At 40.4% G+C, this 27,909-nt stretch overlaps 1 protein-coding gene across 1 annotated transcript in view; it reads left to right on the plus strand.

Annotated features, from left to right (window-relative positions):
* The window catches only part of LOC127455014 (tyrosine-protein kinase receptor-like), a 90,227-nt gene that overhangs the window by 38,311 nt on the left and 24,007 nt on the right, over window positions 1-27,909 (plus strand). The window contains exons 11-18 of the mRNA XM_051722534.1: window positions 1,557-1,652; window positions 1,822-1,996; window positions 5,909-6,059; window positions 14,090-14,221; window positions 15,718-15,874; window positions 18,829-19,011; window positions 24,437-24,535; window positions 26,608-26,760. Coding sequence (XP_051578494.1) covers window positions 1,557-1,652; window positions 1,822-1,996; window positions 5,909-6,059; window positions 14,090-14,221; window positions 15,718-15,874; window positions 18,829-19,011; window positions 24,437-24,535; window positions 26,608-26,760 — 1,146 coding nt within the window. The remainder of the gene's footprint in view (window positions 1-1,556; window positions 1,653-1,821; window positions 1,997-5,908; window positions 6,060-14,089; window positions 14,222-15,717; window positions 15,875-18,828; window positions 19,012-24,436; window positions 24,536-26,607; window positions 26,761-27,909) is intronic.

Consider the following 27,909-nt stretch of genomic DNA (forward strand, 5'->3'; position numbering starts at 1 on the left):
CGAAGAAAGTGTTTATTTGGCGCGCTTGCTGCTGCTGCAGTGGTGGACTCCAGTGACTCCAGTGACAGAGCACAGCTGTAAAGTTCAGCTTTCGTAAAAGCCCCTTTCAAAAATCTCTCAATAAATTATGCAATTATTTACACTTAATAAATTAAAACCAGTATAGTAATGACAGTAACGTCACCCATAGCAACAAAGTAAAAGTAAAAAAATTTCATTCGAAATTTACTTAAGAGTGAAAAGTACCCACCTTTAAATGTACTCATAAAAGTACATTTTTCCCAAAATGTTACTCAAGTAAATGTAATGGAGTAAACGAAGTACGTACAAGTACTGTATGCACACACAGACACTCATTTCCCCACTTTTGTACTGCTTTTAACATGGTTGTTAACTGTTGAGTGCAGTTGTAATAGTCCATCACTGGTCCACGAGGATATTGACCTTTCCGCAGTTTAAAACTCACAATTGCGTCCAACCACTCAAAAACAGGGCTCATTTATAAGGCTGAAACAGAGAGAGAATTTAAAAAATGTGATGCAAGCATATGATATCTAACCACTGTTTCCAGTTACCAGAAGGAGATAGTTCGCATAATCCTGTTGATGTAGACCCTGCTTAATTGAATTTGATGGTGTGGAAACCGATAAGAAGACCTCCCTATTCACTCTCCCATTCCACAATCCTGCAATTCTCGTAAAAGCGGCAGTTATAGACTTTCTGCCAGCATAGTACGTACTTACATCTGTCGAGTGTGAGATCAGATGTAGCACCATGAATTCTCAAATGCCTTTCTTTTTTTAGCTGTTGTTCATAGTAACATTTAACAGGTTTGTAGAATATTTTGCAACAATTGGTGTTAATTTTTGCAATACCCACTATAGTACTTTCATGGATATACGTGAAGTGTTAATCCTTCCCTGCAGTGGCTGGCCGCAGGAATTGGTGGGCCTGTTGAATTAAATTCAAGAGTCCCATGAAGGTCGAGATTTACTGTCCCTATTAATTTTCTTTCCCATTATCGGTGATACAGCGAAATTCCTGAGCCATCTGCTCACTAAATATCATGTCTGTTCTAGCTATCCATCTAGTCCTCCTGTCCTTTGTTGTGTTGTCTTTTCTCACTCACCACCTTAATTTTCCACCATATTTATCTCTTTTCTCATCCAATAACTCATTTTATCTGATAAGCCTTGGATCTGAAAGCTCTTATTCTCTCTTTAACCTGCATGTTCTTCTTTTCTGTTGATCTTTTATCTTTACGAAATGTTGAAGAAAGAATTTTCAAGTAAAAGGTCCAAAATGTTGGAACTGTGGCCTAGTCTTTATTATCCATTTAGCTGTGGCGCTCTTGTGAGCGACGGAAGAAGGAATCTGGCTTGTGACATTTCCAGATTCCCTTTTATCCCCATTGTTCCTTGTCTTTTCTATTTTATCCCTTCAATAAAAATGAATTAAATACCAAAAAGAACATAAAAAAAGCTATGCTTTTTTTTTTTTTTTTTTTTTATATTCCTCTACTTTGTCTCCCCCCCCCCCCCCACCTGGTTTATCAGATCTAAATGAATTGCTTCTTGGACAAAGACCTCATGATTTGGACTTCATCAGTGATTTGGATTACTTTAGCCCTCTACCAGAGCCCTCAGCATCAGGTACAGTTTTTACTATGATGGTCTGATAAAAGGTCTTCATAATGAAGTTTCTCTCCTGAATATTATAAAACAAAAGTTTCAGTAGATCCGTCTGTAGAACCATCAGGTTTTCAGTCCATTGGTTCTGAGGTATTTGATGCAGACAGAAACCAATGTATTTTATTTTCAGAGGTGTCCCTAATGACATGGTGGTTTACTTCCTGTGGAGCCAGTGGACCTCTTGGCCCTACTCAAGCCCAGTGTGACAGTGCTTACCGCAATACCAACCTCAGTGTGGTGGTGGGGAAGGAGGACCCTCTCAAGGGGGTTCAGATGTGGAGGGTCCCAGCTACCAACATGTACAAGTAAGTTCAGAAGATGATTATTGTTTCCAAACGAGCAGCTTAGACCAGCATGAACCAGGTAGTTAGTGCTGTTTTTTAGCTGGTCTAGCTGGTGGACCTGCATAGCTTTGCTGGTCACCAGAAAAACTTAACAAATGAAGCTGCTCAACCAGCATGGTTTTACTGGTGAGGCTGGTTAGCCGAAAAAGTCTTGCCGGTTAAGTTAGTTAAGAAGCCTTTTGGAGATCATCCAGTATTGGCAGCCAGCATCCAAAATACAACATATGCATTTATCAGTTAACATCATGGTAAACATAATAAAGCTAAATCAATATTTGGTGTGACTACCTTTTCCTTCAAATCAGCACTAATTCTCCTAGGTACACCTGGACAAAGTTTTTCTTGATTGTTAATAGATAGGATGTCACAAGCTTCTTGGAGAATTCACCACAGTTCTTTTATCTATTTAGGCTGTCTCAATTGCTTCTGTCTCTTCATGTAATCCCAGACTGACTCGATGTTTAGTGGGGGGCTCTGTGGGGTGCATGCCATCTGTTGCAGAGCTACCTGTTCCTCTATTTTATTCATTTTGCAAAAAGAATGTTTGGGAGTCTAAAATTTATATTTCTTGTTGACACACTAAAGCTGAATATATAAATAACCATCTAAAGACAAATGCTTTTGTGAAACATCTTATGTCCCAAAGACTTTTACACAGTAATGTATAAGTTTGCAGACAGAAAAGTTGAGTTTGTTTTTTAGAAATGTCAAGACAAGAGGTCTATCTCTTTAAAGCTCTCTCTTTCTTTTTGGCCTAGTTTACACCTACACCCTACATCAGTTGTAAACAGGGTCTCACTGTCTTCCTGTCTTTTTTTCACCCCTCTTTCTTTTCCTCTGTCTCATTCACTCTCTTTTAGAAAAGCAGCAAGAGGGATGACTCACTGGCTCTAGGCATAGATAAATCTCTTCCTGTACTTCACTTAATCTGGCCCCTGTGTAGTGAAGCCTTTTAACTGATTTACAGTGATTACAGAGGCTAGTCATGGGAGCTTGTTAAAAAAACAACTCCTAAACTGTTTTCGACGGGAATGCAGAAGTGGAAAAATGGGCGTAAATATGGTAGATAATCTCTAAAATGAACCTACATGTGACAGTGTTGTGCTTCCATTGCATTTAGCATGCAGCAGTGGGAGACTGAAAAACAGAGATTCAGCCCAGGCTATTTATCATTCCTAAACTGAATTATTTGATATTGTCCTTTTGTTTTGGTGCCCTAAGCACTGGCTGGTTTTAATCACAAAAGTTTTATTTCCCTGGAGACAGGGAGTTTTATCTTCCTTACGTGATGTGAGGGAATTAAAGCCTTTCCTTTTACAGCAGCATCCTAGTATTAAAGCTGAAATGTTAAAATATTTTTATTTTATTAATATGCAGAGGCAACTATGAGGAAGCCATTTTTAGGTTGATTTTCATGAGAATCTTAAACACGGCGACACTGTGGTGCTGTAAAAACATTGCTATTTTTGTTTGAGCATGCTGACAAGCCAGAAACAGCAACATTGTCTCAACTATTGCTATTAATTTTGTGCAGGGCTATCTTTTTCCATCATTTTGCAGTTTCAGTTGGTATTGCTAGCATTGTCGAAATTTCACACTTCAGATTTAACTCATCTTAATCAGGATTTACTCTTGTGCATATTTAGTATATTAAAGTGATAGTGTATTATATTAACAAGCCTAATGTTGATGACTAGGAGCCACTTATGGGCCGCTTAATGCTTAAATGTGTAGGGCTTTACTGGTTGTTTAGATCAGTGTTACTATCAGAAATAATTAATAATTATATCTGTAGTTATTAATCAATATTTAAATTAATTAATTGTATCTAACTCATTAAAACCTCGTATGGGACTCCAGTAAATGTAGTGTGCTACATTTAGGAGCAAGTTTGGTTATTAGCAATAATTAATAATTATCAAAGATAATTATTAATTATTAAAATCAATAGAACATTGATGAGAATCAATGTTAGCTTTTTTTAATCCTTTAAATCAACAGTTATCAAAGATAATCGTTAATTGTTAACGTCGATGAAACATTAATTAAAATTAACACTAGCTTATCGATCATTCAAATTCAACAATCATCAAAGATAATTATCAATTATCAAAAATCAATAGAATATTAATAAGGATTAACATTTACGGGGCACCACCCTGAAATCAGGGACTAATAACCGAATAGTAAAACAGTCTCAATATTAGATTGTTTTCTTAGGAAAATCGACATCTGAAGAATATCGATTTTCGGGGAAAAAAACAATGAATGAAGGTTTGAATCCGAGCACTGACATCCCGTCAGCATGACACAGGCGTATGCAAAACAAACCAAAACACTTCTCTTTGTAATATAAACAAAGTTTATTTATGCAGTAATATCAATTAATAATTAATACAATGCAGTCAATAAACTTCCGACTTACAACTACAAACTAAACAGTGATATGATTAGATATGGAAATAAAAATAATCCAATAACACAAGGTGTGTGTGTGTGACAGTGTGTGTGTGTGTGTGTGTGTGTGTGTGTCAGTGTGGTTAGTGAGAGAGAGAGAGAGAGAGAGAGAGAGAGAGATGATTAAGTGACAGCCCGAAAGCTGATTTCGCGACAGCTGGAGATAAAGCAGCCGTGTTCATCACTCAGAGACGCGGTTTTACGAGCGGGGCTTGTAAAAGTCCCTTGTTATTTGACTCTAATGGATGAACTCAGTTGCTGTCTCGCCCGCGATGGCGAAAATGCACAACAGTCCAATTTGGTTGGACCACAATACAGCAAAACAAATTTGTGATAAATAATACCCTGAGTATTAATAATGAGCGGACATGGCGGTCCGTAAACTATACAAGCAAAAACTTTGAAACACAAGAATAACACGCTATATTATTCTATCTCTGCCCAGACGTAAACCGCTTACTTGAATCGCATGAGGACACAGGTAGAATGTGTTTTCCTCCGTCATTTAACTTTGACCCGGTTCCTTGAGGCTCGTGTGATGACGGGAGGCCGTTTCCTCGCGCTGTCGGCGGGCGGTACGGCTGTTGATTGTCAGCGGGCGGTACGGCTGTTGATTCTCGGCGGGCTGGCAGAGAACTCAGAAATGTCGACTTGATTGAAGATGGAAGAGAAATCTTTAATCTCTTCACTTCTGTAGGCCAACGGATGAAGATGCGAATTGCTCAGCGGTCTCCTTCGGATCCGTTAGAGTGTTCGGTTGAACACAGAGTAATCTCAACTCGTCCAGCGAGATGGAGATTGTATGGCTACAGTTTCAAGTCGGACATTACTTCCTTAAGCCACGAGGTTGCACCGGAGAGCAGCAAAAAGCTACGTCCGTATTCGGTGAACTAAGTCGCTGGAAGCCACTTTGGAAGCATTTCAGAATTATTTGAAGTCCTGATGATGTCATGTTTGAGGGACGTTCTGTGGTGTGCTTCATCCAATAGGAGTTGAGAGCTCGATCCTTTAGAGGGCAAGGCTTCATGTAGTCTGTTTTGGACTCCCTTTGTTTGATTTTGGCGCGATTTTTATCAGTAAAATTTACGACTTAGAAGGAGGGGGCTTGAGGAATGTTTTTTATGACTGTTAGGCCTGCCTTTGTCTTCTATCTGAATACATAAGGCCCAACAAATGCTTCAAATGCAATGTGGTTGTGATGATAGTTTTGATATTATGGAGAATTCTCATGCAAATTAAACCATGATGAGGCTTAATTTTATTTTCAAATATTCTTTATTAGGTTTTTAATGTAAATATATGAGCTACGTTTATTTTATGCTGTTTTTGGCTATTAGTATATAGAGATGACAGGTGCGTCCTCTGTTTGATAATTAAATGCTTGGAGGACACTGATGGACGATACAAATTTTCCAGGATTTCTGCCTATGGAGCCGCAGGAGGCAAAGGAGCAAAGAACCATAACAAGCGCTCACATGGCGTCATCATTTCGGCTATCTTCCCACTGGAGAAAGGGGATATACTCTACATCCTAATTGGTCACCAAGGGGAAGACGCCTGTCCAGGGGTGAGTGATGACATTCTTTAAAATGGAAAGTCAGGCCAGGCCATTCAGAATTGATTTGAGAATGCCTTTTAAATTTTGAATTTGAGTTGAATTTGAATTGAGGTAGCAAAAAGAATTGCAAAACTGTAGTTTGAATTTGAATTTAAGAAACTAGAATGGAATGAAATTCAAAGAAATTAATTTAACAGCTGTAAGTATAGTTTTTAACTTTTACTTTTTGTCCAACATTATGATACACTAAAATGGGATATTTCCAGAAATATTAGATTATATTAACTACCAATGTTTAAAATGCCAACTATAGAAATTTGTGTTATTTTATTTAGAATATTTTGTTATATTTACCGAAATAAGTTAATTTATTGTGGAAGAAGAGAACATTTCCCAAAATATTTCAAGTCTTCAAAATGGCCAAAGAACACAATGCAAGTTTACAAGATGGAAACCTTTAAACAGACAACCTGTGAAGTTATCTGTTGTTGACCATTGTTTTGCTGTGCTGATTTAATGAAATTCCTCTATTGTGTGATTGTGTGGAATCACTTTGAATTGTAATTCAGTGATGTTTGAGTGCTTTTTATCAAGTACTGGTGCTCTAACCCACACCTCCAATCTTGTTTCATTATTTGGATGCCAGGTTTTGGTGCCAATTTCCCGCCTAATATATTGCAGTCGCAGACCAAAAAATAAAATACGTGAATCAACACATTTAAAAATATATTGCAAAAAACAGAAAATCGAAAGCAAAATCATCAGAATTACAAACAAAATAATGTTTTCCTTGGTTACGTTACTCTATGTTATGTACATTACATTTTTTGCTCTTATTTAAATGTTTTGCATGCTTACACTGTTCCCTTATGACTCAGTACACTTGACATGGCATTTATTAACGCATATGGGGAGTGCCTTCTAACATGACCTAGTATTCTAATATTGGCTATGGTGTTTGAGCCATGCCTGTTTTGGCGTGAAACTGTCCGCTATAAAAACAGATGCACAAACACCATTTCCTCAGAATTTCTTACTTCAAGACAGCGATCATCTCTTGTCTAGAAGCCCTCTATCTTCGCTGTTGATATACATGAATCAGCGGGTGGAATCTTCACGGGAAGGCTTTCCGCTCCCCTGCAGTGCTCCGGCGAACATCACTCCACCTCGCCGATTGACGCTTTGCTGGTGAATGGGCCTCAGCATCCTGATTCCCCGCAGCGCTTCTGCAGGGTTCGTGTGTCCTTACAAAGTAATTGTATATTGTGTATTGTATATTGTATGGTATAAATATAAATATATATTAATTTATATATTTATATATCTTAAAGAGTCACATATGTGTTTGCGTCTTTTTAAAGATCGTTCCGTAAGTGTTCCTTGTGCGAGAGGCACATCCCGCCATTAGATCAGCATGAGAGCTGCATTTACTGTCTGGGCAGCTCCCACACAGAGACAGCTCTCATGAAGACAGACTGTCCTCATTGTGAGGGCAAGAGTCTCAAGATGCTTAGCTTGCAAATCACCCTCGTTCTGAGGGACGATTCAGCCTCACGTGCCCTCCCACACACCTCTTCTGTGATACCCGAGGATTCACACGAGGAGGCACGGCGGGGCCGATAGGTCAAGCAGGATAACTTTGAGGCGGTCCTTGTGGCGGCACATGCCCCGCAAGCCCCTCAATCTCTCCGAAGCACATGTTTTCTGATACGCTATGTGCGAGAGGCCTTGTGGAAGAGTGGGTGGCCTTGTCTCGTTCTGCGGTTCTGACGCTGGGGATAATAATGAAGATGTCATGTCTCTCGCTGCATCAGGTGAGTAGCCAGTGGATGATGTTGCCGCCCCAAGCAGCACTGACAGGGAGATGCTCCACGTCCATACAAGGGTGGTCAAAGTGCTTCACCTTGAGTGGTCTCCCCCAGAGGAACCTGAACAGTCTCGCCTCGATGAATGGTTCCTGCAGTCCGGACGCCATCAAATGGCAGCGTCCCACAAATCTGCCTCATTCTAAGTCCTTGTGCAGTGACACCATCCTCTTTAATGTGGATCACAGGGAAGAAAATGGTTATGCCTAATTACCCCCTGTGGAGGTGGCGGTTGCGACACACCTCTGCCCAGCGAGTAACAGGGCGTGGAAATCACGTACCATACATCCTTTCAAACCCTGTCGACAAAGGTCCGCACTGGCAGGAAAAGCTTACTCAGCGGCAGGACAAGCTGGATCAGCACTCCATGCAATGGCGGTGCTCCAGGTGTTCCAAGCCAAGCTCCACAAGCAAATGGACGAGCACGGCTTCGATCCAGAGACATTCAAAGAGCTCCGCACTGCTAAAGACTTAGAGCTGCATACCAAGAAAGTCACTGCGCAGGCCATCGGCAAGTCCATGGGCAACCTGGTCGTCACAGTCACAGGCTATGAGACACTTTATGCCCAAACGGAGTACATCACAGCCAGTTTGCCCTCGCTCTGTTTCGAGCCATCACCTGACTAAAAGCCCCATACCTGCTGCCTCACCAGCACCTGTGTTTCAGCACATGCAGGAAAAGTGCTCCTGACGGACACAACCCTTGAAGCGGAAAGCAAAGCCTGCAGTTCCCTCCAGGTCACAAAACATTGTTCCCCATCTCCCTGCTACTTTTTGCCAGGAAAGGAATATTGTTGTTCACAATATTGTTCAAAATGTTGTTTCTGTGTCTTGCACTCAAATAAATGCAATAAAAAATGCAGTAGGTGCTCTCAATTAAGAGCTCTTTTCCTCTTCAAAGCACATGCATTATGCGCAACCGCTTCCCTATCATGAGCTACGCATTATATCATTCGATAAACAAAACGAATTGCCCTCTGTCCCATTACGCGGACGCGTGGTGAGCCTTAACGGGTATTTCAGAATGGGTGCAAAAAACGACCGAACGTAGTTATACGATCCAGTTTGCACGCCGGCCACCCCGTTTCAACGGCGTTCTGTCTTCCACGGTTTCACCCGAAGACGTGCCAGTGTTATGAGATAAAATACACAATCTCATCATGAAAAACATGATAGAGATTGTGCCAAATTGTCTAGCACATAATGGGTTTTACAGTCATTATTTTCTTGTTCCAAAGAAAGACGGCAGACTTCGGATGATCCTGGATCTGAGACAATTAAATTGTGCACTTACAAAGCAGCCATTCAAAATTATTACTCAGAAATGGAACTTATCACATGTACGCCCACACGATTGGTTTGCGTCGAAAGATCTGAAGGATGCGTACTTTCATATTCAAATTGTACAACATCACAGGATGTTTTTGAGATTCGCATTCGAGGGAACTGCGTATAAATTCAAAGTCCTGCCCTTCGGACTGTCTCTGGCTCCTCGCACATTCACAAAGTGCATTGATGTGGTTCTCGCCCCTCTGAGACTGAGCGGTGTGTGCATCTTGAACTACCTCAACAAATGGTTGTTACTGGCGCAATCAGAGGCTCTATTATGCCAGCACAGAGACTTACTGCTTCAGCATCTAAACAGCTTGGGCCTCAATGTGAACTGGGCGAAGAGCACACTCTCCCCCAGCCAAAAAAATCTCCTTTTTGGGAGACGGTCTTGACTCCATGAGCGGGCGCATGCACCTCACGAGTGAGGGCATTCAGGCCATTCTACAGTGTCTGTCCCAGTTCAAACTGGGGAGAACACTTCCACTGAAGCTATTTCAGAAAGCACTGGGATTTATAGCGCCGGCATCTGCGCATGGGCATCACTATATCCCGCCGCTGTATAGCTGCTTTAGCACCATGGACAGCTCCTGTGTTTAACCAGCGAGGTGCCATGCTGGGGAAAGTTGTCACATGGCGCCTAGAGCCTTAAAGGCTTTTCAGTTAGAAATAGCAAACTGTCATGTCCTGGTTCACTCAGACAACATGACAGTTGTGGCATATATAAACCGCCAAGGCGGATTTCAGGAGACTTCATCCTCAAACTGTATTGAGGATTTGGGAAATATTCGGCAAGCAGAAATCAATCTATTTGCCTTAGTGGAGAATGCCCACTGCCCCCTCTGGTACTCGAAGTCCCAAGCCCCACAAGGAGTGAGCACAAAGGCACACAAATGGCCGGCAAAATGCAAATATGCGTTTCTCCCTGTATGCCTGATTCATTCTGTCATATGTAAAGTCCGAGAGGACAAGGAAACAATTCTATTAGTTGCGCCGAAATGGCCCAACCAGCCATGGTTTCCGGAAATGATAGAGATGCTGTACAGCTTGCCATGGAAAATACAGCTGAGGAGGGATCTCCTCTCTCAGGCACAAGACACATCCCCAGCCCCAGATGTGGAACCTGCATGTGTGGCCCCTGAAAGGAGCGCACTAGTTGCGCCAGAACTGACGTGTTCAATCATGAACACCATTTTACAGGCCAGTGCGCCGTCCACGAGATGCCTCTATGCGCTAAAATGGAAGGTGTTCACTGATCGATGTCTCTCACATGGCAAAGACCCAGTAAACTGTCCCATACATGAAATTCTCATATTTCTTCAAGAGTGATTAGACACAGGACTCACCCCATCAATGCTCAAAGTGTATGTGGCAACTATATCTGCGTATCACGCACATGAAGCCAGCGCCTCTATAGGCAAGCACGATTTAATCATACATTTCCTTAAAGGAGCAAGACGATTAAACCCACTTCGGCTGGCTACAGTCCCAACTTGGGACTTAACTTTAGTCCAAAAGCTCTCACAGGGCCCCCCTTCAAACCTTTGGACTTGATTTGCGCATGCTCTCTGTTAAGACTGCACTACTACTGGCTCTGGCCTCAGTAAAACGGATCAGTGGCTTACACGCACTATCAATTGTCAATTCATGTCTGGAGTTTGGCCCCAGTCTTTCAAGAGCCACTGTCAAACCCAGAAAAGGCTATGTGCCTTAGGTCCTAACCACACCCTTCAGAGAGCAGGTGGTTCACTTTCAGGCCTTCTTCTCTCCTCCATTAATTCGGATGAGGAGCAATAATTGCATTTGTTATGCCCTATGCGGGACACTACACACATATGTTGAGCGTACATGCAAGTTCAGACTGTCTGATCAGCTCTTTGTATGCTATGGAGGATGCACAAAAGGAATGTCCATCTCCAAGAAAAGACTTTCTCACTGGATTGTTGATGCAGTTGTCCTGACTTATGAGTCACAGGGTAAGACTTACCCAATTGGTGTTAAAGCACACTCAACTAGAGGCATGGCCTCCTCAAGGGCATGGATGAATGGTGTGTCCTTACAGGACATATGTTTTGCAGCAGGATGGTCCTCTCAAAACACATTTGCAAGGTTTTACAACCTAGACGTAACGTCTCTCTCTTCACAAGTCCTCTTTGTTTAGAGTGCTTGCTATCCATCGGCCAAATATATATACTTATGCAATATCTATCTATCTATCTATCTATCTATCTATCTATACAGTGTATATATATATATATATATATATATATATAGTGGCAATCAGGGTGTGGCCAAGTGGTGTCAGGGCAGAGCAAGGCCAGAGAGATAAGTGGTAAACGAGTTCCACCTGTGTCCCACACGTGTCTTGTGTTCTAAGGAGGAGCGGTGGGAGGAGACAGCAGCAGATGGAGAGAGAGACACACGGAGCTGCGTGTGCGCGCGTCTGTGTCACAGTGACTGTATATATATATATATTCATTTTTTTTCTTACTGATTCATTTTTAATTTTTGCTATAGTTTAATATCATTATTTATTGAAAAATATGTAGATCTGAAGATTATATTGCAATGAAGTCATTTAAAAAACATTATATCCTTAAAATTGCTTTAAAATTAACAAATGTAATTCAAGGCATTAGGTGTTAAGCTGGTCTAAGTACAGATTAATATGAGCACAGAAGTCATTTAGCCTTGTTATTTTGTTGCAATTATGTGGCAATAGGTCTCTATATCTTTTATTGTTGCATTTTTTTCTCTGTTCTCTGTCAAAATAAATGAAGTACATTAACTTTGAGTCTGCATTCGTTATTCATACTCACAACTGTTTAAATAGCCTTTAAATTATGTTGGGCAAATAAGGACATAAATTAGGTTAGACTACTAACCCAAAGCAAAAATTACCAACTAGTTACCAACAAACAACTGTTGTTCCTTGACGTTGCCACAACGTCGTCATGATGGACTGGCACCTTTCTGAAGTTACGTTGTGGCTACGAATCCAGGAATTTCACTTTTCCGGTTGTCACAACGCAATCAGTTACGTTGCCACGATGAAAGTTTGGTCATCAAATTACGGTGCAGTTCCCTATAACTAAAAAATTTTGGTCTGATCTGGGCTCACACTTATTTGATCCTGCCAATACTAGGCTACATATTCTTTTAGCATGAAATATATTATTATTTAATAAAATAATTCCACAAACAACCTTTTAAAAATATTGTCAATTTCATTATCCTGCAAGCCAATTTTTTTATTCATAAACAAAAGTTTGCAAGCTGCCCTGTTTCTTTTCCCCATTTTATTATTGAATTAAGATATCTCTTAACATCCCTCAGTTTTGTTAAAAATAAAAAAAACAAAGGTTTTTGAAATATTATAAAGAATATTTTAAAGGAACTCTAAGTAACTAGATGCTTTCCTTTTATATATTGTACATTAGTATGTATATTAATCATCTGTGTTTATCTGTCTTGTTGTCCTTAATTCCTTAAATCATTTTCCCTAAATAAATTTTTTTCTTTATTTTTTACAATTCTTATATCCTTGCTTATGTTTTATTTTTATGTATATCTGGTATTATTGATCCTGAAGTTGTTGAAAAAAAAATTCTCTCATAAAATAAAAATAAAGAAATAAATAATTACGGTTCAGTTAGGAAATGCAAGAAAACGTATCTAAGGTTAAAAAAGACGTACAATAAATCTGTAAACAAAAAACACAAATGAGGATTCAATAATTAGGCCTGTTGCCATTTTTGCATTGTCTGATATTGAAATCTGGTATATGGCCATATACGAGGAAATTCAATTAGAGTTCATACACAAGTGACGTCAACTCCCCACTTTGATTGATTGGCTAGAGAACAGCTGTCAGTCTAGAACTAGCTGACCAATGGGTACACCAAACCCCGCCCTGTTTTGCATGAAAATTTGGAAGCTCAAGGGAAGAATTTGGAAATGAGAGCATAGAAAACCACAGCGTAAGTGTGCAAAAAAAATTAAATATGAGCAAAAAATGTCAGAGAGAGCAAATATAACCGAGTAATGTAACTGAGGAAAACATAATTTTGTTTGCAATTCTGATTATTTGCTTACATTTTTCTGTTTTTTGCAAAACATTTTCTAATGTGTTTTTAAATACATTTGATGTTATTTTGATACCATACACCCAGGTTTGCCAACTCCTGACTCTGATTAGCTTTTGTTGACGTCATTAGCCTAGGGGTTCACATACTTTTTCCAACCTACACTGTGAATATTTGAACAATGTATTTAATATGTACAAGAACAATAGAATAATTTGTGTTATTAATTAAACAGATTGTGTTTGTTCATTATTGTAACTTAGATGAAGATCAAACCAGATTTTAAGACAAATTTATACATATATGCAGGTAATTCCAAAGGGTTCACATACTTTTTCTTGCCACTGCATTACCCTGGAATAAATTTATAAATACCAGTCAAAACCATTGCAGTGTGGTTTCAATACAACTGCTGGGGGAGTGACAGTAAATTTGACATCTTTTTCCCTTCTGACTGTCAAAATACATCTCTATTTTTTCCTAATTTGGAAAGTCATGGAAATGTAATAGTGGATTTTTGTTTTGCTGTTATAGCACATGAAAAATGATTTTTGCTGTGGTGTCCCATTCACCGCTATAAAAGCTACACTACAGTTTACATCTGCATTCCAAACGGGGAAATGTGAGACATAGCCAATTCCATTTAAATTCCAACTCATGAACTGAAATTAAGCCAATTCTTAAATTCAGAATTTTGCCCAATTTTTTGTATTTATGTATACATTCTCTCTATCTGCATGTTTTGTTCATATGAATACAGAGGAACCCCCTGACCCGTAACATCTGTCTGGGCGAGTCTTCTGTTATTGAAGATGGTTTTGACAGCGATGGTTCAACTTTGGAGTGGGCAGGGGGTGGAGGTGGCGGTGGGGGAGCCACTCACATCTATCGGGTAAGTGCTGGGTTTCACGATAACCCTGCAACTTATGCTTTAACGATCATCTTAACTAACGTCGCTTGTTATTTTACGATGGAGTAACACCTGTTTCCCAAACCAGCACTTAGATTGCTCATTATAAAGTAGAACTTAAGTGCTTCCTTACGGGAGCTGTCCTGTCTAAAGGTGTTGATCACTTTGGCCAGTATGTCCAGGTGTTTGTCTTCTCAAAATGAAAATAAGGTGGAAATACTGAACAAGGAAGTTGTTTGTAACCTAACTATTACAGAATTTAATTAGAGAAATAATTATGGCTTTAGTAAGACAGAGTTTCAGATGTATTGATACTCAATTAGAGAGAATAATGAAAGTGATGCAATAAATGCATGTAATGTGAATTTACACTATGTGAATCATAAGGGGCTCTCACATGGCCTAAAGTTTTGTTACTTTGGCTGAAAACTGAACAAATGCACATAGAACAGAATTACATTGATGAACATTAGTACTGAACTACTCATAGACCTGTTTAAATATTAATAAGGTTAGAGTGTGAGGCACTGTGTAGGCTACTTGTAGCCTTACTGCCATTATGCATCATGCAATTTGTTACTGCCTTGAAAAAGACTATAGGCGATCCGATTTGAAACATCCATTGGAGGAAGAAAGAAGAGGAGGAGGATGAAGAGAGAGAGCGAGGGAATCTCTCATTGCACACTCTCACTCTAATCTCCTTTGTTAACCATATTTTAATGATTTATTCTGGCATATTTAAGTTTTAAACTGCGTGGTCACATTACTCACATATGTCTTCTTAAATAATCTGTTTAATAGGAACATATTGTCTTTCTATTGCCTTTACAATTATGCTTATCAAAGAAGGCTAATATAACGTTATTCTGTATTACGTGTCTTGTAATTTAGACCTATCACATCGCATGCGCAGACTGCGGAGACTGCCTATTGATTTAATAGCGATTTTTTCAACACTTTTTTTATCATCTGAAATAGTTAACAATGGCTTTCCAATGATAAAAATATATTAATACAATTTATTAAATGTCCCATTGTCTTTGAGAAATTGTGAAAGATGAAAGAAAGATATGTTTAAGTTGCACCTAATGGACTTAAGAGCAATTCAAATCACTTGTTAATTTACAAAAGTTTTTACGAACTACTTAGATAACGATGCTTTTGGGAAATGCGCCTTAGAGATTAAGTACTACTTAAGTGCTGCTAACATTCTACTTAGTGCTTCAGGAAACCCAGCCAAGATCTTTGTTTTTTCCTCTGTTTCCTTATCTCAAACACATCTTTAAGCACATCCATCACAGTCTTGTGAGTCCCCTTAAGGAGAGCCATGTGAACGGCAGTCGTCTTGATGAGCATTTCTGAGACTTCCTGAAATAATTTAGAGTTGTCCAAACTGAAACACAGATGGAAGAGAGGGCTTGACTGGAATCATGAAAACTGTTGTTTTATTTTTTTTATTTTTTTACGGTTGGGGGCAGATGGAGAATGGGGAACCAGTTCCTTTGCTGATTGCAGCTGGAGGGGGAGGGAAGGCCTACCTGGAGGACCCTGAAAGCAGCCTGGACCAAATTTTCCTGGAACAGTATGAGAATGACACTGCGGCCTCTGGTGTCAATGGCAAATCGGGAGCAGCAGGTCTCTTTCAAGCATATCTCACTCCAATATGAGTTTAGAAATATTCTAGAAATTATCTCATTCTACCAATGACAAAGAAGCTAATTATTGCATTTTTCTGACACACCATATGACACCAAAATGGTGAAAAAAGGCAAAACCTGGTTCTAGACCATTTTTCCTGGTCAAGCAAAGTGGCTTGTGTGTTTCAGCTTAAATATAGTATCATATATTACCGATGTCTCTGATAAAATCTGTTGAAATAACGATAACCCCTGTTTTGCTAAGAAACTTGTTTTTCTTTTATATGTTAAACTTAAAAAATTGTGAATATTATAAGTGAGAAAAGAAAAGAAATCGTAGCCCTTACATTCACTCTTATGTTCAGCTCAAATAAAATTTTTTTGCTGAAATTTAATTTGACCTTACTCTTTGCTTAACAATATGTGACCTGGTACATCATTGTGAATCACTTTGACCTAGAAACACATTTTGAGCTTTATGCCTTAAAGCAGGGGTCGGGAACCTATGGCTCACGAGCCACAAGTGGCTCTTTGTTATAAATCTAGTGGCTCGCGAGGTGTCTCATCATTCACCAACACATGATCGTTTAAAACTTTCTAGAGATAATTTTCCTACAAAAAGTGTGGGTGCAATTGCAAAGCTTGAAGTCAATGACAGTGTTTTGGTTTCCTTTCTCCCAAATTTGTCATACAGCCTACTCCTGGTTAACAAGGTTTGAAATTAACACCTGCCAAATGCGGATTTTTCATGCAGAGTATTTTGCCACAGTGGAAGGTGACCTGTAAGACTTCTCGGAGTGATATATTACAAGAAATTAGACACAAAGACGCGCGTTTGATGAAATGTGATTATATTTTGAAGAACAGATGAAAGAAAAGCCCCCGATGCACGTCTGATTTGATATGTGTGCGCAGTGAGCTCTGCTATTCACGAGTGCAATGAAAGCGCATCTCCAAGACACGCATATGCATAGAGTTCTGGTCCTTGTTTCCCAATAACTATTGATCTTAGCGGTTAAGAGCATTTTCTATGAGCGATTTTACGAATGTTCGTTATTTTTTATGTGCGCCCAGGGTGTGAAATAGCACCCGCCACACTCCAAATGCGACGAGGCTCAATACAGTTGGCGAGCTCCTCGTTCAAATGCAGGTATTTCATACCCGAGTAATTTTGCTCATCTACCCGCAACAGGGTAGTTGTTCAGAGGTGTGCAACAGGACCCTGTCTCGTTTCATTCGACTGAAAACTGTTTGCAAGAATAATGTCGTCTATGAGAATGCTGCAAATGATCTCCATTCATCTCGTGAGGTGCTGTGAGTTTAGTTTGCTTTATTTCCACAGAGCAGTTCACTCTTTCACATTGTGAATGCAACTCTGCAGGTTCAGTAAAATATACAGGTTTCTTTGTATTAAAGACACAAATACAAAAGTGATTAAATCATAAAGTAACACAAGACACGTTCTATTTTATTTTAATTCGACAGCATTAACTGTATTACCAGAATGCAATACAAACACATCCGATAAGAACACACATTTGGCAGCATTATTTTGGGAACACAAGGGAATTTATTAGGCTTATTTATTATGTTGATTATTATAATTATCTTTACATTTATCTTTAGTTCTTAATTTGTAGGCTATTAGTAATTTTTCACCTGTTGTGATACTTGCGTGATAGCAAATGAGGCCGTTGGAGACAGTAAATGTTTGGATTTGAGGAGGTGGTTATATATAAGATTTTTTAATCACTTCGTTATTTTAATTACTTTTTTCGTTTCGTTTAAAGTGCAGTTTGAATTTAGAAATGTCTTTTGTTTAAGTTTTTCATGTTTCAATAAATTAATTACATTTTTAAAGCAATATCAATAAAGCAAAAATGTTTACTAACCCTTGGCAGGGGGGCTGACCATATAATCGGATATTGCGATATTTTAAAGGCAGTTATCGTAAAAATATTGCCCAGCCCAAAAAGGAAGTAAAATTTTACATGAACAGTTGTAAAATGAAGTAATTTTATGGAGACCTGCACAAACCTGTGTACTCAATTCTACAGTGCAACATGTTACCTATTAATTTTTGCATATTTGTTTGTTTTTGTGTTTTTGAGTAGTCTAAGGGCAATATAAACATATTCTTTTATTGAAAATAGTAAATTATTCGAAAAATAATTTTTTCAAAAAAATGCATCAACCAAAAATACAAAAAAAATGTTCCTGACCCCTGCCTTAAAGTAAAAGGAAAAATCTCAGCTAACATTAAATGATTATACCTCAGCAAAGGTTTGGAGTAGAAACCTAATCATATCATTAGAAGACTAAAACATTCCTTTTTACTTTAATGCATAAAGCTCAAAATATATTTCTTGGTCGAAGTCACTGATCACAGTTCACATATAAATATATATTTATGTATGAAACCTGGACCCATTTAAAGGCATGTTCTTTCAATCTGCAATATACAAGAACAGGGTCAGTGGTTGGTTATCATGATTTGAGATTGAAATAGTTTTCTTTGAATGCAAACAATTACGCTGTGGTGTAGGTTTGGATGAAGGTCAACTTTTATTCCCCCAAATTCCAGCTAATGCCACATTTCTGTATGTTTTCTAGGGCTGCCTAATTGCATTAGCTACCAACCAGGTTTTCACAAAAATAAGAGCTTGCTGCTTTCTCAGTTAAACCATCAGGATCACATTATCTTGTGACAATCCTCAAAGTTATGAAGGATGTTTTGTGGGTTAGGAATCTGGGAGATGCTTTATATGCTAAGTGGTCATATGAAAGCAGTTCTGAGCTCTCAGCTTTAAAGACAAATACAGTATAACCACCAATTATAATTAGTCTTCAAACTTGCCGAATATTTCTTCCTCAAACCAAAGGGAATTGTAAATGGAACATCTTTAGACACATCTGTAATGTGCTTGTTTGTATTTTTGTGTGAGTGTTTAGGAGGCGGAGGTGGATGGAGCGACTCATCCTATCTCCCTTGGGCAGGGAAATCTCTGGTTGAAGGAGGGCAGGGAGGCTCATCCTGTCCTCAAGCTCTGTCTAAGCTCGGATGGGCTACATTTGGGGGGTTTGGAGGGGGAGGGGGTGCTTGCACTGCCGGAGGGGGTGGTGGAGGATACAGAGGTGAATGTGATATTAAAAGCACTTGGAAAGGCAGCCCCCAAAAATATTTGGATATTTAAGGGGCACTTAAAAAAATTATGAGTTTCTATGCATTATACAGTATATAAAAAAAATCAAACCAAATTGTTTATATTTTAATTAAACAAAGCACAAAAACACTTATCAAGCAACACATTTTGCTCTAAGCATCAAATAATAGATATACCTTTCAAACTTAAAACAGAATGTACAGTAAATTGACACTTTCTTGTTGTCAAACTTTGTGGAATGTGTCTGTAGTAATGTAAATGCAACGAGCTACTCTGCTAGGGCACTTGTGTGAATTTAAAGGGATAGTTCTCATAATTTACTCTCCCTTCAGCTGTTTAGGTCCTCACAATGCAAGTGAATGGGTACCAAAAATTTTAAGCTCCACAAAGACATAAAGGCAGAATAAAAATAATCCAAATGACTCCACTTGTTAAATCTATATCTTCAGAAGAGATATGATTGATATTGAAGTCATTTTTTACTATCAGTTTCCACTTTCACTTTCACATTCTTCTTTTTTTGGTTTTGGCAATTTGCATTCTTCGTGCATATTTTATGATTTTATGATAAAAACATATAAGACATATATAAACATATAAGACTTAAATATGGATCTGTTTCTCACACACTTATCATATCGCTTCTGAAGATATGGATTTAACTACTGGAGTCTTATGGATTACTTTTATGCTGCCTGTATGTGCATTTTGGAGCTTCAAGGTTTTGGTACCCATTAACTTGCATTGTATGGACCTACAGAGCTGAAATATTCTTCTAAAAATCTTCATGTGTATTAGGCAGGAGAAAGTCATACACATCTGGGATAGCATGAGGGTGAGTAAATGATGAGATCATTTTCATTTTTTGGTGAAATATCGCTTTAAGGGGAACTAACTTGTTGAAAAATTGTAATTGCAAAATGATAAAAAAAAAAAATTCTAAGAAATGTAAAGTTAGTTATTAGCAGGCCCAGATGGAATCGTCTTGGTTACTTGCATAACCTCCATTCCCTGATGGAGGGAACGAGACGTTGTATCGATGTAGTGACACTAGACCGAGACACCTCTGGTCTTTGATAAAAGGCCAATGAAAATTGGTGAGAGGTATTTGCATGCCACTCCCCCGGACATACGGGTATAAAAGGAGCTGGCGTGCAACCACTCATTCAGGTTTTATGCTGAGGAGCCGAGACAAGGTCTGGCCATTTCAGCGGGTAGTTCAGCATTGTGGCAGGAGGGACACAACGTCTCGTTCCCTCCATCAGGGAACGGAGGTTACGCAAGTAACCAGGACATTCCCTATCTGTCACTCACTCAACGTTGTGTCGATGTAGTGACACTAGGGGTCCCTATACAAAACGCAGCAACTGGCTGAACTGTGTTACGTGAACTGGCGATGTGTGATGGGTAGACCGCTGTGTGCCTCGTAGCCAGTGCACCAGGCCAAAACGTAACCTCCCCCAACAAAGTTATGAGTGTCGAACGGCCCTTTGGGACAAGTCGACTACCCAAAAGATAGAGACAGGCTAGCCCAGTCGTGGCCTCTTTTCCCCTTATTTTTTTCCACTCCCTAAAAAAAAGGGGGGTTATCCAACTGGGCCAACCAGGTCTAGTCGGGGGGTGTCCCTCCCTAGGGGAGGACACTGCGGAGACCACACCTCGCCCAGAGAGAGGGGGTATTTAAGTGGAAATACGTCACATTGTCTTGCCGAGCTATGTCGGAAGTATGTCGTGTGGAGAAGTCTCATGGTAGGTCCTACTCAACGGGGGAGGAGTTACTACAAACATGGAGACTGGGGCAGAGGGGCCTCTGACCAAGTTTGCCAACAGGGAAAAGAATTAGCGGAAGATATACATCACATGGGGTTACCTGCAGGGAACCGCCACATGCAGAGCACCTACCCTTGCACAGGGTCTGTGCAAGTAGGCTTACTGGGGGAAACGCATATTTGCGCAGTCCAGGGGGCCAGCTGTGTACCAGCGCGTCTATACCGAGAGGTGTCTCGGTCAGGGTGTACCAGAGCAGGCAGCGGGAGGATTCTTGGGAGGCAAACAGGTCTACCTGTGCCTGTCCGAATCGACTCCAGATCAGCTAGACCACCTGAGGGTGGTGTCTCCACTCTCCCCTGAGGATAATCTGCCATAACAGTGCGACCGCTACAGTATAGAGGTCGCCCAGGATGTGAGTGGCTCACAGCGACTTGAGGTGCTGCTGACTCCAGAGGAGGAGACGGGCGAGTTGTGACATACAATGGGAGTGCAGACCACCTTGACAGTTGACATATGCTACCGTTGCCGTGTTGTCTGTCTGAACTAACATGTGCTTGCCCTGGATCAACGGCCGGAACCTCCGCAGGGCATGTAGAATTGCCAGCAACTCGAGGCAGTTGATGTGCCAACGCAGCCACGGGCCCATCCACAAGCCGTCGGCTGCTTGCCCATTGCAAACGGTGCCCCAGCCCATCTTGGAGTCATCTGTCGTGACCACGACGCACCTGGAGACCTGCTCTAGGGGAGCGCCTGCCCGTAGAAATGCGAGATCGGTCCAAGGGCTGAAGAGGTGGTGACAGACCAGCGTGATGACCACGCGATGTGTCCTGCGGCGCCATGCCCATCTCGGGACTCGAGTCTGAAGCCAGTGCTGAAGCGGTCTCATATGCATCAACCCAAGCGGAGTGGCCACCGCTGAGGATGCCATATGCCCCAGGAGATTCTGAAAGAGTTTCAGTGGAACCGCTGTTTTCTGTTTGAATGCCTTCAAACAGGTCAGCACCGACTGTGCGCGCTCATTCGTGAGGCGCGCTGTCAACGAGACTGAGTCCAACTCCAAACCGAGAAAAGAGATGCTCTGAACCGGGAGGAGCTTGCTCTTTTCCTAGCTGACCCGAAGCCCTAATCGGCTGAGGTGCAAGAGCACCAGGTCCCTGTGTGCACACAACATGTCCCGAGAGTGAGATAGGATTAGCCAATCATTGAGATAGTTGAGCATGCGAATGCCCACCTCCCTTAATGGGGCAAGAGCTGCCTCTGCGACCTTCGTGAAGACATGAGGGGACAAGGACAGACCGAAAGGGAGGACCTTGTATTGATACGCCTGACCCTCGAATGCAAACCACAGGAAGGGTCTGTGTCGAGGTAGAATCGAGACGTGGAAGAACGCGTCCTTCAGGTCTACCGCCACGAACCAATCTTGATGCCGGACGCTCGCCAAAACCCCTTCTTCATCTCGGCCGGAGGGACAGGTTCTATCACACCCTTCTGTAAGAGGGTGGCGATCTCCGCACGCAAGGTAGCAGCATTTTCATCCTTCACCAAGGTGAAATGGATACCGCTAAACCTGGGCGGACGCCTGGCGAACTGAATCGCGTAGCCGAGTCGGACGGTCCGGACCAGCCATCGCGATGGATTGGAAAGCGCAAGCCACGCATCCAAGCTCCGTGCGAGGGGGACCAAAGGGACAATCTTATCGGATGTACTAGCAGGTGGGGCCTCGTGGCAGGGTGGAGCTCGAGGTGCCACACCATGTCATGGCCGTGCTGAGTCTAGGGACATCGAAGCACTTACCTGGCTCCTTGTGACCACCCCCGGAACAGCCTAGGACGGGGGAGGAAGAGGCCTGTCCTTGCAACCAGTGGAGACTGTCACATCGGGGGCGGATCTGTGCCACAGCTGGTCACGCAGGGGCGGAGAGACCGCTGCTGGAGCGCCAATCCTGCAAGGATAAAAAGTTGGACGGTGGTCGTGATGACGGCTGTGCACACCGGTTATGTGACCCAGGGAACGAGGAAACCGCTCTTTTGCTGAACTGTTGGATACCGCAGCCACTTGGGCATGCGGCAAAATTAAATGAAAAAGCAACAAAAGCTTCTGGTTGTCCCATTGGGGTCCCCAAATCGCCCCCAGTGCTAGCCACACTGGCCTCATACCCGTAGGTAGAAGGACCGAGGCGGGGAGCCGCGAAAGCAAGCCGCGACCGCAACATTGCCATGGTCATGTTCTCGCAGTGAGTACATGATCCATCCACGAACGGTGTGTCCGCATGGGTTGCGCCCAGACACGAAAGAAGTGATCGTGACCATCTGAAGTTGAGAGGTAACGACCGCAACCAGGAATAACACACAAATGGAAAGGCATCTTTAAAAAGATGCGTCTTTAAAAAGAAGTTCTGTGTGTGCCGCTCTTTTAGAGAAATATACTCTTTTAGAAAAATATACTCTCTTTTTTCTGCCGAAGTGCCCAGGGGCGTTCTCTGCAGTGCACCAGTGCAGAGGAGGGAGAAGCCGCTGAAATGCTCCATCAGATCCAGCAAGGTGAATGAACACTCAGCTCAGTAAACATCGACCGTTCGGCTCCGAAGAGAAAATCTGAATGAGTGGTTGCACGCCAGCTCCTTTTATACCCATATGTCCGGGGGAGTGGCATGCAAATACCACTCGCCAATTTTTATTGGCCTTTTATCAAAGACCAGAGGTGTCTTGGGCTCCCAAGAGTGACCCCTAGTGTCACTACATCAACACAACGTCGACTGAGTGACAGATAAGGAACTCAGCATTCAGAACTCTGTAGAAAACTCTGCAGAATTGCAACATCTGTAATTTTACAAACGTTCTATGCATTCCCCACCTCTTGCATGCTTGTTTATTAAATATTTTGGCAAATTACATGGTGCTTTCAACAACCAATAAAAAGTACTCTCAGCTTAAGTTAACACATTTTACTAGGTTTAAATACCTCCTGCAAAATTCTGCAGATTTTCCATAAACATTTGCACAGGAAAAAAAAAGATGCTGTCTGGGCCTGATTATGAGAAGGGGTCAAACATAATTTGTTTGCAAATGCTACTTGGTTTGATATTTTATTATTCAATGCAATGAATTTCATATATTTTTAATTTTAACTTAAACTTTCTTGTGGCCACCACATGTTACAATCACAAACATGCAAACACATACACTACCCAATGCTAGATTTTTATTTTACTCTGACCCTTATACTACACTGTGTATACATTGTGTTGCCTTATTGTGAAGGCTAAGTACTGTCTTTTAAAGTTTTCATTGGAATGGTAGGGCAAGCATAATGGCTAGAAGGCAAACAGCAGATCCTAGTTTAAAATGATCAAAGTTACAGATTAATTACTGAGGCTTACTGTGTATCTCTCCTAAAGCATATGCTATGAAACAAAGATATGTTGTGTTATCACAAAGGAAGACTCACTTTGTGAAACAGATATTTCATTTAAACAGAAAAATATTTTATGGTCATTGTTAAATCACCACTCATAATTTTGCAGCTTGTAAAAGCTAAAAGTCTGTTTGATGTTTTTATTAAGTATGAGAAAGTGAATAGGCTGATTTAAAAATGGAATCTTGATATTTCATATCACATCTGATTAGGTGGTGATGCACCCCTTTTTGATGGGATCACAGCAGATGGACAAGATGGAATCTCTTTTGTCCACCCAATGGGAAAGATATTTTTACAACCACTGGCAGGTGTGTCTTTATCTCAGCTGTCTAAGTCTCTAATAACTTATGTGGGTACTGTTATAACACTGTTATAATGTGTCCTTGCACTTTTCTTTTAATCAACATCAAGATTAAAATGTATATGTACAGTATACAGGTAAGTATATATTTTAGGTGCTATGACTGGTCACCATTTCTCTTAAAGTGATAGTTCACCCAAAAATGAAAAGTAGTTTCAGTCACCATTCACTTTCATTGGATCTTTTCTCCATACACTGAAAGTGAATGGTGAATGAGGCTCACATTCCGCCTAACATCTCCTTTTGTTTCTCGCAAAGAAAGAATGACACAAGGGTTTTGAACAACATGAGGCTAAGTAAACGATGACAGATTTTTTTCCCCCTTTAAGTTCTCCACTATTTTTAATACCTTTTGTCTTTACTGTTATTTTAAATGGTCATGAGGCAAATGATTGTTAAAAGTGCCAATATTACATATACAGTAGTTTCATATAGTCATAAATACTGCATGTATAATAATGAGAAAATAATTAGCAAAATGCTTTTTATAGTTGTTTTAGATGGAATTTAGTGTGTCAAATCACAGGGTGTCAACTTCAAAAAAGTACTTCATGTCAACTACCCATGTACAAAAATGCTATAGCACAAACATGCATGTTATTACTCTAGAATAAATTCTACAAAATGTTTAAAATACTTACACAATACTCCAAATATGAGCTTGCAGTCTTTGTTTGTCTCAGAGAAGTTGGCTGTTTTGAGAAAATAGGTCATGCACAAACATACACACAGTGGCACACACTGATTTAATAATGGACGTGGAAATGAGAAACGCAGCTCGTGGTATATAATAGAAGACCTTATGTGACTTATTGAAGTTGGCGCCACAGTCTATTACTGCAAGAGTGTTTGCAGTTAAAGGGCCAGAGTCCAGACTGACTGTCTCTTGTGCGACCAAGCACAGACAAATCTTTGGTAGTATTTTATGATAAATTGTATTAATAAGACATTAACAAAAATATAAAATTCTTAACATCAGTAGTTCATGTGCATTAAAATAATAATGTACTGTATATGAAAACATCAGAGTTTCATGACATTTTAAACCATCTGAATGTACATTAACTATTGATCTGTTAATTGTTATATAATGCAACCATGTTTGTTGTTTTTAAAGGTATTAATGTTAAAGGGATAGTTCAACCAAAAATGAAAATTCTCTCACATTTACTTACCCTCGTGCCATCCCAGATGTGTGTTACTTTCTTTCTTCTGCTGAACACAAACAAAGATTTTTAGAAGAATATTTCAGGTCTGTAGGTCCATACAATGCAAGTGAATTGTGATCAGCACTTTAAGCTCTAAAACACACAGACAATCATAATAAAAATAATCCATACGACTCCAGTGGTTAAATTAATGTCTTCTAAAGCGATAAGATCGCTTTGGGTGAGAAACGGTTCAATATTGAAGTCCTTTTCACTATAATAGTTTACTTACGGTCACTCTCCAAAGCGCGTCCACGAGGGGACTCAGTTCATGCCGCCTCTCACGTGACGTAAGTGTACTGGCATATTCAAATGAAAGCAAAACCAATGAAGCTTGTGAACATCGTTCTCTTTTAAACAAATGGAGCTGAACTTTGGGTTGTATCACGGCAGTTCTCGCATGAACATGCCAGCATGCTTACGTCACGCAAGAGGCAGCGTGAACTGAGTCCCTTTGTGGACACGCATCAGAGAGTGACCGTAAGTAAACTATTATAGTGAAAGGACTAAAATATTGATCTGTTTATCACCCAAAGCGATTGTTTTGCTTTAGAAGACATTAATTGATGAAATGATCAGAGAATTTTCATTTCTGCATGAACTAACCCTTTAATTTAATATACAGGTTTTACTGTAACTTGAACAGATGCCAAATCAGTTGTTATGATCCTTTATGGTCTCCCAGAATTTTTTATTCAGTTTAAAGTTAGCAAGTACATAATGTGTAAAAGACAAGAAGACTTCCTAGCTTTAACACTGATCTGTACCAGGGCTGTGCAATATTGATGTGTTGTTTTGTGCTGTGTTCTAGCCATGGAGAGTCACGGGGAAGCTGAGATCAAGGTATTTCTGAATTGCAGCCACTGTCAGACCCAGAGCTGTAAGCGAGATGAAGATACCAGACTCATCTTCTGCTTGTGTGACAACAATGAGGTGCTTGCACCAGACAATGTCACCTGCACAGGTACAGTAGCTAAAAAAATCAATGCATTCCCTAGTGGAAAAATGTATTGCTCAGAAATTGCCTTTCATAGATCATGACACTTGAAATGGAGGTCTCAGATATGTTTCATTGAAATACAAATTGGTACAAATGAGACAGTTGTTGTTATAGAGTAAGAGTACACTGCCTGGCCAAAAGTCGCATACTGTAACATTTAGTTGGACTGCCTTTAGATTTGATTATGGCGCGCATTCATTGTGGTATTGTTTCGACAGCCTTATGCAATGTGACAACATTTATTTCCATCCAGAGTTGCATTCATTTTTGGCTGAGATCTTGTATTGATGATGGGAGAGTGAACCACTCCGTAAAGTCTTCTCCAGCACATCCCAAAGACGTTTTGCGGTTAACGTTTTGCGGCAACATTGATGTTGCATACCCCTTAACAAATGTGTAGTTAAGCCTCTGCCTAGACCTGACCAATGGACCCTTTTCACAGACCTGTTATGATGCGTTTCTGCCTTCTTCAACAATGTAAATCTAGCAAACTTTTTTATATTTCCAATTTTTAAAATATTTAGTGTAAATGTATACCAGTGTACATTGTATTATATTACGCTGGAATACGTTTTAAAAAAAATCAGTTACCACAGCTGTGACGAGGTTTCTAACATATCTGCTGAGGAAGTGGCAGAAAATTTGTCCAGTGTCTCTCTTCTTACTGCTGTTATCCAGCGCTATATTTTTTATATTCTTTTGCAAAGCTGTGAAATTGTAATCATTGATTTTTCTTTTGCTGTTGTAGCAAATGGGTAAGCAAAAATAAAATTTGCTGTGGTCCCCCATGTACCGCTATTAACCAACTATAATGGCTTCCGCTTTGCGAATGCTTACTCATGAAAAGGGTCCATTGAAGCAACCCCAGGTCATAACACTGCCTCCAGAGGCTTGTACAGTGGGCATTATGCATGACGGGTGCATCGCTTCATGCGCTTCCCTTCTTACCCTGATGCGTCCATCGTTTTGGAATAGGGTTAAATATGGACTCATCAGACCAGATGACCTTTTTCATCTACAGTCCAATCTTTATGCTCCCTAGCACATTGAAATCATTTTTTCCAATTAGCCTACTAATAAGTGGCTTTCTTGTGGCCACACAGCTGTTTAGTC

This window comes from Myxocyprinus asiaticus, chromosome 17 (genome assembly GCF_019703515.2).
Source record: "Myxocyprinus asiaticus isolate MX2 ecotype Aquarium Trade chromosome 17, UBuf_Myxa_2, whole genome shotgun sequence".
Classification (NCBI taxonomy): domain Eukaryota; kingdom Metazoa; phylum Chordata; class Actinopteri; order Cypriniformes; family Catostomidae; genus Myxocyprinus; species Myxocyprinus asiaticus.